This window comes from Euleptes europaea, chromosome 14 (genome assembly GCF_029931775.1).
Source record: "Euleptes europaea isolate rEulEur1 chromosome 14, rEulEur1.hap1, whole genome shotgun sequence".
Lineage (NCBI taxonomy): Eukaryota > Metazoa > Chordata > Lepidosauria > Squamata > Sphaerodactylidae > Euleptes > Euleptes europaea.
In genome coordinates, this window is record NC_079325.1 from 17,256,677 (window position 1) to 17,270,935 (window position 14,259).

General features: G+C 44.5%; 1 protein-coding gene across 1 annotated transcript in view; it reads left to right on the forward strand.

The window, feature by feature from the left end:
• SLC37A2 (solute carrier family 37 member 2) overlaps positions 1-10,310 on the forward strand; it is a 46,094-nt gene extending 35,784 nt beyond the window's left edge. Inside the window, exons 12-18 of the mRNA XM_056860359.1 lie at positions 163-248; positions 1,671-1,719; positions 2,918-2,991; positions 3,241-3,319; positions 4,484-4,581; positions 5,439-5,503; positions 10,166-10,310. Coding sequence (XP_056716337.1) covers positions 163-248; positions 1,671-1,719; positions 2,918-2,991; positions 3,241-3,319; positions 4,484-4,581; positions 5,439-5,503; positions 10,166-10,181 — 467 coding nt within the window. The 3' untranslated portion in view covers positions 10,182-10,310. The remainder of the gene's footprint in view (positions 1-162; positions 249-1,670; positions 1,720-2,917; positions 2,992-3,240; positions 3,320-4,483; positions 4,582-5,438; positions 5,504-10,165) is intronic.
• Positions 10,311-14,259: the final 3,949 nt, after the last annotated feature.

Here is a 14,259-nt window from a genome sequence, read left to right on the forward strand (position 1 = left end):
ATCTCCATTGGGCATGCTTGTGAACTACCTGGGGCGTCTGGCTGTCCGCTGCTGGAAACAGATTGCTAGGCTACACTGAGCTTGGCATGGCCCAGCAAGGCAGAGGTTATATTCTCAACTTTTCCCAGGCTATGGAATGTGAATTATGCTTTTGTCATGCAGGTGGTATCCTTGCTGGCCTTATCTCTGACTACACTGGTGGTAGGGCCACCACATGCTGCGTGATGCTCATTCTGGCTGCCCCCATGGTGAGTATACATTCACATGATGTGGACTTTTTCTTTTCTCCTTTGTTTTTGGCAGGTCCTCTTTGTGATCCATGCGGTTAGCCTATGAATCAATTAAATGTGCATGAATTAACACTGGAGGGGAAAACCAACAACAACCAAGAACTATAAAGTAAAAAGAACACCTCTTTAGTTTTTCAATGATGCACCAAAAGGTTGTTGTGCTGCAATGAAACCAGGCGTTGAGGAGGGCTGCATCGTGACTAGCTGTTTAGCCTTGCCAAACATATGTCTGGGTGTATAAAAATTGGCCTGAATGGAACATTCCTTTCTCCTTTCTCTGCATTTCTCAACCTCTGCACTCCACCCTAGTATTGCTATATTTATACTTTTCCTAGAAAGTTTTCATCCTTACTGCTAGGCAAAGAAATTGCTTTAAATTTCTTGCAGGGAAAACTGTAGGATCAGTGAAACACCCACATTGACGTAAATTCTGGCGGAGGATGGCCTCCCTTGTGATATGATTGGAATGTGCTGTGGCAAGATGATTCGCACCTCCCCTGGGGAGCTAGAGCCAGTGCTCAGTTGCTCGCTCGCTTTCCCTCTGAGAGATGCTTGTGCATATCTTCTCCCTCCCCAAAATTAATGGAACAGGCATTGTTCTTCCTTTTGGGAGCCAGCATGGTGTAGTGGTTAAGAGTGGTGGTTTGGAGCGGTGGACTCTGATTGGGAGAACCGGGTTTGATTCCCCACTCCTCCACATGAGCGGCGGAGGCTAATCTGGTGAACTGGATTTGTTTCCCCACTCCTCCACACGAAGCCAGCTGGGTGACCTTGGGCAAGTTACAGCTCTCTTAAAGCTCTCTCAGCCCCACCTACCTCACAGGGTGTCTGGTGTGGGGAGGGGAAAGGAAGGTGATTGTAAGCCAGTTTGAGTCTCCCTTATGTGGTTGAGAAAGTCAGCATATAAAAACCAACTCTTCTTCTTGAAATGCCAAACAAACTGTATGGTCCACTACCCAGTTTACAGCTTCCGCTCCATCCAGTCCTGATTGCCATTTCTGGTGCTGAATTGAACACCCTTGGTCATTTTCATTGCCAATACCTGGGGCAGTTGGGCTAGCACCATAAAGCCCTGTGTGTGAGGGGAGCAACACCCCTCTGTGCTTCCACAGAGAGCCATAGCCAAAGGCATCTTTCGATTCAGCGTCAGTATCTGTAGTCGCTGTACTGGGGAAGGATTCTTTTGGGTAATAGGAGGTGGGAAGGGATCTTCTCTTCCACCATGAGGGCAAACCAGTGGGATAGTTCCCCTGAATTACAGCAGCATTGGTATAGAATGGTAAAGATTCAAGCACTATGAGTTAACATCATGTTTCATGCAGCAAGAGGGAGGATGAAATTATTCAGATGTGGAAATACTTACTCCGCTTTCTCTTCCAGTTATTTCTGTACAACTACATTGGCCAAAACGGACTCGCTACATCGATAGGTAAGGCTGCATCATTTTCCAGATTCATATTGACTACCCAAGGAGAAATCTTGGAGCGCTTTTGCTTCTTTCTGCCTTTGGTTTGTAGGGTGACTGTATGGGTTAAATGTTCCCTCAGACAACCCTAGAGCCAGTGGGTTTGCATTGAGCAACTGTTTCACTGTGTGCAGGCTGCTTCCCAACATTTATTTATTCATTTATCTTATTTATTTAGTACTTTTTTCCCCTGTAAAATCATAGACAATCAAAAAACCACTCAAAACCCTAATACATCAAAAGATCTGTTGCTTACACCCTTATTGTTATAAAGCTCCAAAATGGAGGGAAATACTATACCAGCAAAAAACATCTACAGAGACAAAAAACAACAACAATTAAAGCTGGTGATCGTCAGGTAGCATTAAAACAAACAATACATTTACCTCACAGATTTGCCAAGGCCTTGTGCCTGTGTTATAATATAAGGACCCAAAACATTAAAACTGGCATATGTGGAGAAGGGTTAAAAATGGCAACCTGAGCAGTCACGAAAAATCTATGCGCCGTCGGCTGCTGAGGCTTTTAAACAATATTTTCACTCCTACAGCCCATAGAAGGTGTGGATAAGGAGGAGAAAACCGGCACACACAATGTACATTGAGCCTTATCTGAGCTTTCTGTGTGGTCCATGAGGTAGAGTGCCTTGTTTTTCTTCACACGGGCATCAGCACACTTGCACCTAGAGCCTCCTCCTCTGTATTATCACGTCTTCACTCCTTTGGTGACTTAAGGGGGCATGAGGGAGTCTCCCTTGGCCTTCGGGATCTAACTACCCTCCGGCACAGTTTCCATTCTCTCCTCCTTCCTCTCCTTGTCTCCCTTCAGCCAAGAGGTGCACCCCTGTTCCTTGGCAATATGACTGCAGCTCTCACTGGCCTTTGATGGCAGTTCTCACGTCACCTTCCCTATTGCTGCAACACTGGCAACAGCCATCTCTGTGCCCATTTGAGGGACCACTTCACAAAGCTTGGTCGCCAACTCTGTACAGGAACAGGGACTCACAGTTTGTACTCCACAGCTAAACTGATCCGTCACCCTTGTGCCACAAGTCAGATGGTGGGAAGACAAGAGTAGGATCTCCAGTGTTCTGAATGCAGGCTCATATTGGAGGAAGTGATCCTTGCAATGTATTGCTGACGTTTTCTCCTTTGCTTTGCAGTGATGTTAATTATCTGTGGAGGCCTGGTCAATGGGCCTTACGCTCTCATTACGACAGCAGTGTCAGCCGACTTGGTAAGAATCTCATGGAGCCCCTCAATTTCCCCACCCCCAACATTCACTGAGAAACATTAATGTTTGAGGTTAGGCTGAGAGATTGTGATGGGCCCAAGATCACCTGGCGGGCTTCCCTGGCTGAGCAAGAGATTCAAGCCTGGTCGTCCGAGGTCTAATCACTACATCACTTATTGGAAAGAAAACACCCCAGAACTCATGTTGCACATTTTCTCTTAATAATTGTTTTGTTTCATTCCTCCACCACAGGGTACTCATGAATGTCTCCAAGGAAATGCAAAGGCCCTCTCCACCGTTACAGCCATAATCGATGGGACAGGATCCGTAGGTTGGTTGTTAGAGCTCGTAAGAGGTGCCTGATTGGGGTGGGGGAGAAGGGAAAGCGATTGTAGCTGCTTTGAGACTCCTTACAGTAGAGAAAAGCAGGGTATAAAAACCAACTCTTCTATAAGCCTAATCCACTGTATTGAAGCATGTGAGAACTCCCTATCCCTCAAAGCAGAATGTCTTTATCCATGGGATGTGATGAGAACTGGCCCATAAAGACATGCTTGGGAACCACTTCCAGCCCACACCCAGCCAGTATCTCATGTTCACTTTTGGACTCTGAATTCAGTTCCCACATGGATGAAGCTAAATGGCCTTGATCCCACACCAGAAATAGACACACGTCTAAATTTGAGCCTCGTTTAATATTCTAACAAGAGTGATTGAACCCATACGAGCAGTTTATTTGGTGAACGCATCTATCAGTAGTTAGTGTTAAGACTGTCATTGTCTGAAGGAACAGAACCTCTTTGCTCGGAGATACTGGGGGCCAGGCAAGGGCGTAGATATCAGCATTGCTTACTGCACGGGAGCTTATCCAGTGCATCTGTCTATCCACTATTAGCCATAGAATTGTATCCTACATGTATCTTTGGGCTGACACCACCTGAACATGGGTCACCTGCTTCATCTACATTGGGTAAAGCTGGCAGGAATCTGCCCTCCAAACTGCCTTGTCCTTTCCTTTTATTTCAGGCTCATCTGACCAAAGGTCTTGAGCACAACGTGCATAGGATAAAATAATTTTAACATTATAGATTATTAAAACGTACAACAGCAGTAACTTTAAATTCTTAAAATGTTTGAAACACTTTGAAATTAAAATCACAATAACCAAGAAATGAGTTACTGTACAGGCATAACAGTAACTACAATAATAATATCACTAGTTAACAATAGTTTAGCCTTGTCGTGCCTTTAAGGAAACTATTATTACCAGATATTTCATGACACATTTGGTTATTTCTGGGTCAGCATCACCCAACAGAAATGGGACCACTCAAGAGTCAAAATGGGCGCAATCCAAGTGGCTCTGGGTGTAGTCCATATATCACAAAATAACAGAAGGTGATCTATTGTCTCAGTTGCTTCTGATGCACAGACACATAGCCTATCTGAAAATGGGACTGCCTTGTTCTGACAATCTTGGCTACTTGCTGTACAGGTGCTGCTCTCGGGCCCCTGCTGGCAGGGCTGATCTCGGCCTCAGGCTGGGACAATGTCTTCTACATGTTGATATCCGCGGACGTACTGGCTTGTCTGGTGAGTTCCTTTTGTGGAGCCCCCTGTGTTGATTTCTCATTTCCCTGGGTGTCTTACAGTGCATTCCTAAGCAAAGTTATACACTTCTAGGTTGTTGTAATGTTGGCATTCAGTCATCTTAGCAAGCTCCACTTCAACTCATATTCCAACTGGGTATTGGCACAGTTGGTTGCTGTGCTTGTAGACATCATTCGCTGTTTGTTCTTCCTGCCTTTAATACATGGAAAACTTCCCAGATTGAGCAAACTTCAATTCACCACATTGGCTGAATGTGGGCACCTTAATGATCCAGAGTTTATTTGCTCCATACAAACTGGGATTCTAAACTGCAGTTTAGTCCCAGTTTAGAATCCCAGTTTGTTTGGGATAGATACACTCCAGTTCACTGAAGCACCTGAGTTCAAATGTTGCGGCAAATTAAACCACAATGAAGCCAGGAAGTTCTCCACATATGAAGAAGAAACTAGGTGGGAGGAGCAAGGGACATGCACAAGCACAACAACAAATTGGGTTCACACCCAATCTGAGTTTGTGTGGAGTTTCAGAGGAGCTTGTCATGATGTCACTATGCAGCCTCGGTAAACTCAGGAATAACCCAGTTTATTTCAATTTAAATGGTAGAGCCTTGAGAAAGGCTAAACTCAACACCTGCCATGTCCCAAGTCTAGAGAGATAACCTTGAGGCTTCTTTGATTTTATTGACTTTATCACTGACCTGTTGTTTTAGTCAGAAATAGTTTTGCAGCTACTTAGAAAAAATGCTGGGTTGACTATAATCCAGAATATTACCCACACACATAAAGACTCACAAAAAACCTTCCCCAAAAGCTGACTTTGAATATGTCTTCCCCTTCCAGCTCCTTTCACGCATGGTATACAAGGAAATACGAGGATGGTGTGGCTGCTACACAAGAAAGAGAGGGTATGTGTTTACAGAACCCAGAGCGTTTAGAAAGAACTGTTGTGGGAGTTGTTCGTTATGGTTCATTAGTGCTTTAAAAGCCCCAAACTACCCTGAGTTCCAAGTCTTGTCAGCCTGGCTGTCAATGATTCCATGTCAGATTTCCTTGACATGGGCACTACCTGAGTATGTGCAAAGAAAAAACAACACCATTTTGTTCTACCATCTTGGATTTACTTGCTAAGTATGGCTCAGATATTCCTGAATTACCGTGTCAAGTGGGGCTTTTGTTCTTGGTTGGTCAGATAAGCCAGGAACGTAAGAGGCTCAAACTGAAACCAAGGTCAAAAATTTCCCAGTTGTTTTGTACCAACTCTGCTTAAACATAATTGGTCACAGTTCTGGGTGATGTGCATTTACTCCGAGCTTTCTTTGGAGTTGTTCCAACAGTGCCTCCCATGAACCAGCTGCTTTTTAAGACTCCTTGGAGTCAGGAATTAAAACGTAGCTTGTTTAGGAGACCAGGGACAAAGTTCTGAAAATGTATGCAAGGTGCGGCATTCTGGATTTGCCAGATGTATTGTATCTCCAGCCCTATCCCAAAACAGTATACTTCCACCTCTAGGCATGTTCAAAGTGATACTGAGCAACCAGTGTACCAAAGAGCCATGGACAACTTTGGCCATGGTATGACAGACTCTAATTTCTTTCCCTGAAAACTTTGCAATGTCTCCTTAACCATTACTAACAATAGTCTTCTTCTCAATATGCCTTTATAGCTTTTGTGTGAAATTATCTCACCCAGTAGCGTTGGATATAAAATAGTTTGCATTGTGAGTATGAGCGTTATGTCTCCCTTCCCACGGAATGAGGAAGTCTGCTAATTCAGTGTATGATTTTTCTCCAGATTTACCTTTCCCGTGGCATCTGTTAGGTTATCGTGTGCAATGAGGCCCAAAGCATGGCAGCCAAACACACAATTTCTTTGTGAAGGAAAACTCTTCCCAGTGAAAAGGAAATGGATATATCAAAACCTACTCGGATGGGTTTAGTTCATTGTGCTGGTATTCTTAAGGCCCATCAGTCCCAAAGCTAGGGAGTGATGTCTTCTGTAGCACATCCATCCGCCAAAAACCATCCCAGTTCCAATGGATCGGACAGCCAGTTGTTACTGGATGAATTAGACACAGCTGTCTCCCCAAAGGATTTGAATCCACAGATACTTTTGATATATTTTCTGACAATTTGTTCACACCACTTGTGGGTGTTAGTTTCTTTCTACTGTCCAACTTGAACCAGGATATACTCTGTACTGCCAGAGAGCCATATTTCAGAAGATCAGCACTAATTTGTCAGAGACCTCTTCCTGAAATATATACTGGAACTAGATCCGAGACCAAGCCAGTAGCCTTGTTTTGCATTAGTTTTCAAGAGTGTCAGACTCTTTTTTTGGCAATATCTGGCACTGGTGGATGCATTTGTGTAATTTCTGGGTTGTTTTTCTTTGTAGTATTGTCCTTTTTTCTTTTTTTGTCCTCATAGTCCTCTGCACCATATGCTGTTGGTCATATCAACCCCAGTTACTTGGTTAAGGAGTATCTAAGGTATATTGGATGGCGCATTGTGACATCACTGACAAAATCATGACAGTCACCATCGCCAATGGAATTAGACACTAATGGGGCCAGTGATAGTGAGGGCAACAAGAGGGTCTGAGCAGCGCTGAAACAACATGAATGTTCGGCAACCCAAACAGATTTTCTTACAATTTCTGTGGCTCCATCAAACATGCAGTATTCAAAGCAGATGTTAAAACTGGATAATATTCAGCACAACCTTGATCTCAGAAGATTCCCAACACAACCATGCTTGAGGCTGAGCTCCCCAAGATGCCTTCTTATCCTTCCTAACGCTCCTGAATAATTACTTCCAGAAGTGCTACTAATCAAATCACTTTCCAATGAAGAAATGACAAGCCCGTCATCACTGTGCAGATAAATCATTGTTGTGGAAGAAATTGTCTTTGCCTTCTTAGTCTTTACCTGGGTATCAATGGTCCTGTATCAGTAATCATGCCTACCGGTGTGGGGGTTAACAAATCGACCACTGAGAGTTGTGATTTTTGTAAGTGAACCAAATGAAGACATTTATTGTAAAGCAGCAGTTCTCAAAATGGGAGTTCCAAGAAATACACAGAGCCAGTTGTCATGGGAGACTAAAGCTGCTGCATGATCCTTCCCATCAAAAGCTCTGATTGGATCAGGCGAACCCCCTCCCAATCCGAGGGAGGGGAGATTAATCCTCTTCATCCCTGTTTTCTGTTAGTTCTGCTTTTTTCCTCAGCCAATTGGCCAGTCTTTCTTCATTTTGGCAGTTATGTACAGAGAGGCTGAAATAGTTCTCTTGATTCAGGAGAGCTCTCCATGTCAACACTTCTAAAATCTTAACTAAACACTTCAGGGAATGTGTGGCTGCTGCTTTCCTGCAAGTACCCCAGGCATCCCCCCAGAAACGTCTAGTGAAAGAAATGCATGTGACGCTACCAACTTTAGCATTTTCCTGTTCTTAACACACAACAGACAATGCATTGGAGCAGGGAAATAATTGAATGTGATGATGAGATTAAATTACCGACAAGCATGTGATATCTACTTAAGATCTGAGAACTGCTGTTTTAAAAAGCAGAGCTCTGCCGAACGGTGAAAACCACTGTCCCCCCCCCCCAATTACTCAGACCCTCCCAGCCTCGTCCTAAGGACCCTGGTACACTGTATGTTGATTATATTCACAGGTCACTAAACTTCACTTTTTGAATAGACATGGTCTGGGGCCAGGAGTCACGGTAAGTTCACCTCTCTGCCTCAAGGCCCTGGTGCCACTTGATAGGGCTCGTGGTTTGTGGTGTCTTTGGTACTTGTGGTAAAAGGCCTAATGCCCCATTCTTTGACATCTGCAAGCCCCACTGACAGGCGGGGTTGTGCTCAGATCTCTGGTGGTGGAGTTTGAGGACATATAAGGTATCAAGGGAATGCTGCAACTACATTTCTTGGATTTTTTGTGCTGTTCTCTCAATTTGCTCATCTGCAGTTCTGTGGTTTGATAAGGTGAATACGAACATCCAGACTTTGACTTACTTTCTTCCTGTCTTCACTTGAATGCCCACCTTGAAATGCAAGTGTGATTTGGTGGTGGTGTGCAACTTTGGGCAGGATCCCAAGGGCCGGACCCTGAGTTTGCAGGGAGATGTCTTGCACAATCCCTGTTGAAATAAAAGGAATCAGTGGAGGAGTATCGCTGGTACTTCCAGATTGCAAACTTGAAAGCAAGACTTCACAAAATCGAGAAACGAATTAAAATAGTGGCTGAAATATCATGGCTTCTGGTATCTTGTGAGTTCTGATCAGGACACCTGTTTCTGAATACGTGAAGTTCCAATACCTGATGCAGCAATGCCCTCACCTAGGGCCATGGTCTTAGTCTCGTAAGTCAGGGCCCTCAGGAGGGTTGCAGAGTCCCATCTGTTAGGTTGCGAGTTCCTAGAGAATGACCATTATTATTTTTGGAAGGGTCTTGAGTTGGACCTGGGAACTAATCACCAGCCAACAAAATGTCCTCAGCATAACTGTAAACACCATAACATCTTTGTTGCAGTTTTGTGGGGAAAAAGCATAGGAGGAGGGAGCCTTGAGATAAGATCACGGAATACCCAAGGTTCCGCTGTAGCCAAGTTTAGCTCCAGGACTCCCCATCCCAACTACCATATCTAGTGAAATGGAAGACCCTGAATTTAAGAAGTCTGAAGTAATATGGTCCCTTTGACCCACTCTAATCATCATTTTGGCCACAGCATTCTCTATCAACTGTAGCTTCTGGACAGTCTTCAAGGGCAGCCCCACTTAGAGTGAATTGCCATGATCGAATCTAGATGTCACAAATGGCATGCATGACAGTGGCAAGGTCTTTCCTGCCCAAGAAGGGTCACCAATGGCTCACCAGCCAAAACTGGTAAAAGTCACCCCTGGCCAACTGCTTATCCAACAGAAGGCCCGGGTCAACAGAAGACCCCTGCTACAATCTGCTTCTTTAGGAGGGGTGCAACCCTGTCCAGAACAGGAGACAACCCATTTCTTGTGTCAAACCTTCCTCCCATCCAGTAGCACCTCTTTTTTGTTGGGAATAAGTTTCAGTTGTTTAGCCCTCAGCCATTCCCAAACCGCCTCCAGGCATCTGATCACAGTTTCCACAGTCTCTCTGGGATCTGTTGGAATTGCAAGATAGAGCATAATTGTAACTTGTATGTGTATGTAAGACTACCCCCTCTTTATTTGTTGGGATACCTGGGAACAAAATCCCTAGTCTTACATTTGACTAAATACTGTATAACATTCCACCCAGGACATCATAACTAGCTCTTTTACACGATTGACACAAGAAATTCAAATGGAGTCTACAGCATCATTTGTGAAAGCACCCAAAGATGAGTCACACAAGGAACTGTAGCTGCCACCTCAACTTAAACATATTCCAAATCTCTCTGTCTCTGTTTCTCTCTTGCTAGCTCTCCGCTAAAACCATGATTGGGTGCGGGTAAATGTGGCCATTGAAAAGGCACTGGGCCCTGCCTGCATTCAGATGCCTCTACTTTTTTGATGACATTCTGATCCATCTTTTTTGGTCTTGCAGCTTTAAGGAATTTTGACACCACTCCTGAAGCCAGAGGAGCCTGAAGAGACAACAGGGGCGAGCTTTGCATGGGAGGGACAGTTTCGTGGCCCCTCATAAGTCCACGGTGGGAGAAATGAACAAAGCTGAAACGAAGAGGATGCCAGAAACACCCCAGACTCTCTTGCGGAGACACCAGCCTAGCCCGTCACCAGCTGCATTTGTTTTTAAACGGATGGAAGGGAGCATTGCTAAGGATCTACAATCAAAGGCAAAAGGAACTGATGTTTTGGGGATCCCTGCTGCAACTCAAGGCTTTCGTTTTGTAGTGACTGCAGATTGCACTTCTTTTTGTTTTGTTTTGTTATTTTTATATTATTATTAAAATTGGTTCCAAGCCAGTGAAGCTTGGGTACTTCTTTTCCATCAGCTGTGTTGAAGCAAAAAGATTAGTGTCCCCACGGCAGGACCCTTTCGTCTTGTAAGCCACTGGACTGCAGTCACTTAGATCTGGAGTTTGGGGGTGCTCAGTTCCACGGGAGCAGCGGCTGTTTCCAAAAGGAGCTTCTGGCTGCCAATGTGGCTGGCTTTCAGGGACCTTAGGACGAAAACGCATGGTCACTTTATCCTCCTTTAATCCCTGTTTCAGCCAGGATTCAGCCAGGATTGAACGCATGCGTTTCGCCTAATGTGAGTTCGATCCTGGCTAAAACAGGGATTAAAGGAGGATAAAGCGACCGTGCGTTTTTGCCCTTAGTCTCAAGCCTGGCAGAATTAACTGCTGTAGACAGGTGGGGAAGAATGATGGAAATAGGGCTTTGCTTTTGTTTTGAATGAAACGAACCGGCCCCAGTTTGGCATTACTGAGCTTATTGCAATCCAAGCTAAAGTCCTTCCTTGAATTACCTTCCCTAAATTAGCCTTGCACCATTCCAAGGCCCCACTCCCTTCCCTTTCCCCAAATTTACCTTCCAGAAGCAGCAGGAGAAAGTATGCAGAGTTGGATTTATGTACAAGCTAAGTAAGCTATTGTTTAGGGCCTCAGATTATGGGGAGGTGGAGGCTCCTAATACGTAAACATTACTAAATTACCATTTATTTGTTTTTTTGGTTATGCTATGGGGCTTTTGAACTTGACATAGTTTAGGGCAGGAGTCCCCAATAGGGTGCCCATGGATGCCATGGTGTCTGCCAAGCATGTTTAGAAAGTGGGTGGGGCCAGATGGAGCTTTTGCCCAGCAGGGCTTCTGATTGGCTGTTGGAGATCTGATTGGCTGTGCAGCTTTTTAAAAAAACAATGTTTTGACAGTAGCTGCTACCATAGCACAAGGATCTTCACTGTGTGACTGAAGAGACACCGCGTGTATCCACAAAAATACGTTCACATTAAAGGACATTTTGTTAAACCGAGCTTCTGCCTGAAACATTGAAGAATTACTGTTAGAGTTATGCATAACATCACCCCCTGACATTTTGTGGTTGGCTGCAATTTTGTGGCTGTGCCCACTACCCTGTGTCTGAATTCCAAAGGTGCTGCAGGCTCAAAAAAAGTTGAGGAGTTGGGTCTCAGCATGTCCTGAGAGCATGAGGTTCAAAGGGGAAGCTGGATTTTAAATAGGCCCTGCAGCCTTATAAACAGGAACGTCTCGGCAGAAAGACCCCTGGGAATTGCAGTTTACCATGATTTCTGAGATTTTAATAAGGATATGGGGAAAGCTTCAAGTTATGATGATCCAGGCCTGATCCAAATCAATCCCCAATTTGCTCATGTTAGGAGAGCTCCTTCCAAACTAAGACAGGTGAATACTTCCCACCACAAATATTTTTCGGACAGTTTCTATACAATCCTAAATTGATGTATTTTTTGTGCTTGACTGCTGTCCAGAAAAAAAAGCTGTTTTACCTGTATTGCATGGCAAAGTATGAAAACATCTGTTCTTATTCTCTTAAGAGGGACAGATTGATCATAGATAGTTGTTAACAAAGCATTGCCAGGGAGCAGGGTTGCGTTCCGGAGGTGTCTGAGATGCATTAGCCTTGCATGCCTCTATGTCCAGTATGTCCTTTGAAAGGTCTCCTGCTGGAAGGCATGCGGGGCCAACTCTACTCTTTCCTCCTGATGAAGAGCCTTGGAGGCTAATGAAAAAAAGGAACTTGAAAGGGCCGGTCTCACCTGTTTGCAATTACAGCTGTAGTAAAGAGTTCTTTGTCCATTAGGACCTAATTCAGGCAGTGTAAGAGCAAAAGCCACCCACCTTCAGAGCGCCAGGCCCAGCCTGCATATATAATCTGTTTTCTTCACAGCTCACAAAAATGAGGAACAGAACAGAACTGCTTCTCAGCACATACAAGAAGCTCAACTAATATTTCTCTTTACCTCCTGCTCTCTAGTTGCCTACATATAAATACCATTTTCAGGGTGGGGAAGGGAGGTTGGACTTTCAAATAAACTACTCCCTATGTGAACCAAACCCCAACCCCCCGATTAGAATATTTACATGGTGCCATTCCATTGAATTATGCCTAAGGTGGCTCACAGCACTACCCCACCCCCAAAATAAAACCATAAAGACAATAATATTAATTAAAAATTAAGTCCAGGGATAAACATAATTCAAAGGCCTTTGAAATACAATAATGGTGTCTTAAGGCTTGCAGTGAAAAGGCCAAGGTTTAGGTCCACTGGAAAGATCTTTGTATGGGTCCCATGCAATGGATCGCCACACACACAGTTCACCTGAAGAAAATGGTCGCTTTGGCAATTGGACTCTATGGCATTGAAGTCCCTCCCCTTCCCAAACCCCACCCTCCTCAGGCTTCACCCCCAAAAATCTCCTGCCGGTAGAGAAAAGGGACCTGGCAACCTTATTCATGACCCTTGTGACTTACAACCTTGGCAACGATATGCAACACCCTGAGAATTCCTCATACTCCACTATGCGTCAAGCGCAATTTGTCAGCTGGTTCTCAGTGCTGAAATTACCCCAAGAGTGGACACCTTTCACAGGGCACTTTCACACAGCCCAAATAATGCACTTTCAATCCACTTTCAATGAACTTTGAAGGTGGATTTTACTGTGTGAACAGGCAAAATCAACTTGCAAACGATCGTTAAGGTGCACTGAAAGTGGATTGAAAGTGCATTATTTGGGCTGTGTGAAAGTGCCCATATTCTTAAGAACCACTCTGTTCTACAGTCATTGGTCTGGGTGTCCAAAGAGTACGGCACTTGGCTTGTCAGCCACTGTAACAAAATTGGCTTCACAATTGTGGAACGTATATGCTCAGGCATAGTTGTGCCATTACACAGAAAACCCAAAGAGAGAAGGAGCAGTCTGGAATATCTTTTCCCGATGAGCACAACCCTGCAAACTTTGGAGCACATCTATATAAAAGTTTGGGCCCAGATATAAATTACTCTGAGGGCCAGATCTGGCCTGCCAGCTGGCTGTTATTCCTGATCATAAGGGCGGGGAGTGTTTGCCATCCCCAATGGGCGTTCTTATTCCTGAAGTCCTGGAATTCGAGCCCCTTTATGCATCTACCAGGAAAACACCCTCAATAAGTGTTGAGAGTTTCCTTGAAACGTTATATGTGTTTTATACCAGCAGGTTTTGTACAGCAAGTGTGCAATCCTGCTGGTACAGCTAGAGGGCTTCACATTTCCAGCACCACAAATGTAAACATGGTGTCTAAGAAAAGGTTATGACTGCACTGCCGGAATCCAGCTGCCCAGCCACTTAACTGTGAAGACAGCCTCCTGTTTCATAGAACCTGGAGCCCAAGTAAGCCCAGCAGGCGGCAATAGAGGGTTTGGTGCACTATAGCATTACATATCTGGGTATCCACAAGTCCAGAGCCACGGCTGTTAATTAGAAAGTACTATTGGAACCAGATGTGCAATAACCAACCTGGTCTCCAGATGTGAGCTGCAGCTTTTTATGCAAAAAGCATAAAGTCTGGAAATAAATTAATCTTTTTTTAAAGGGGTTCTGGTGCAGAAGGCGGCCCAATCTTTTCTCCACAAAGGGGAAAAAATGTGCCAAGGTGGCAGTTGGACTAATTATCCGACCGATCATTCCATAGGTATTATTAAGCACGTCAGTGCCAAGTGC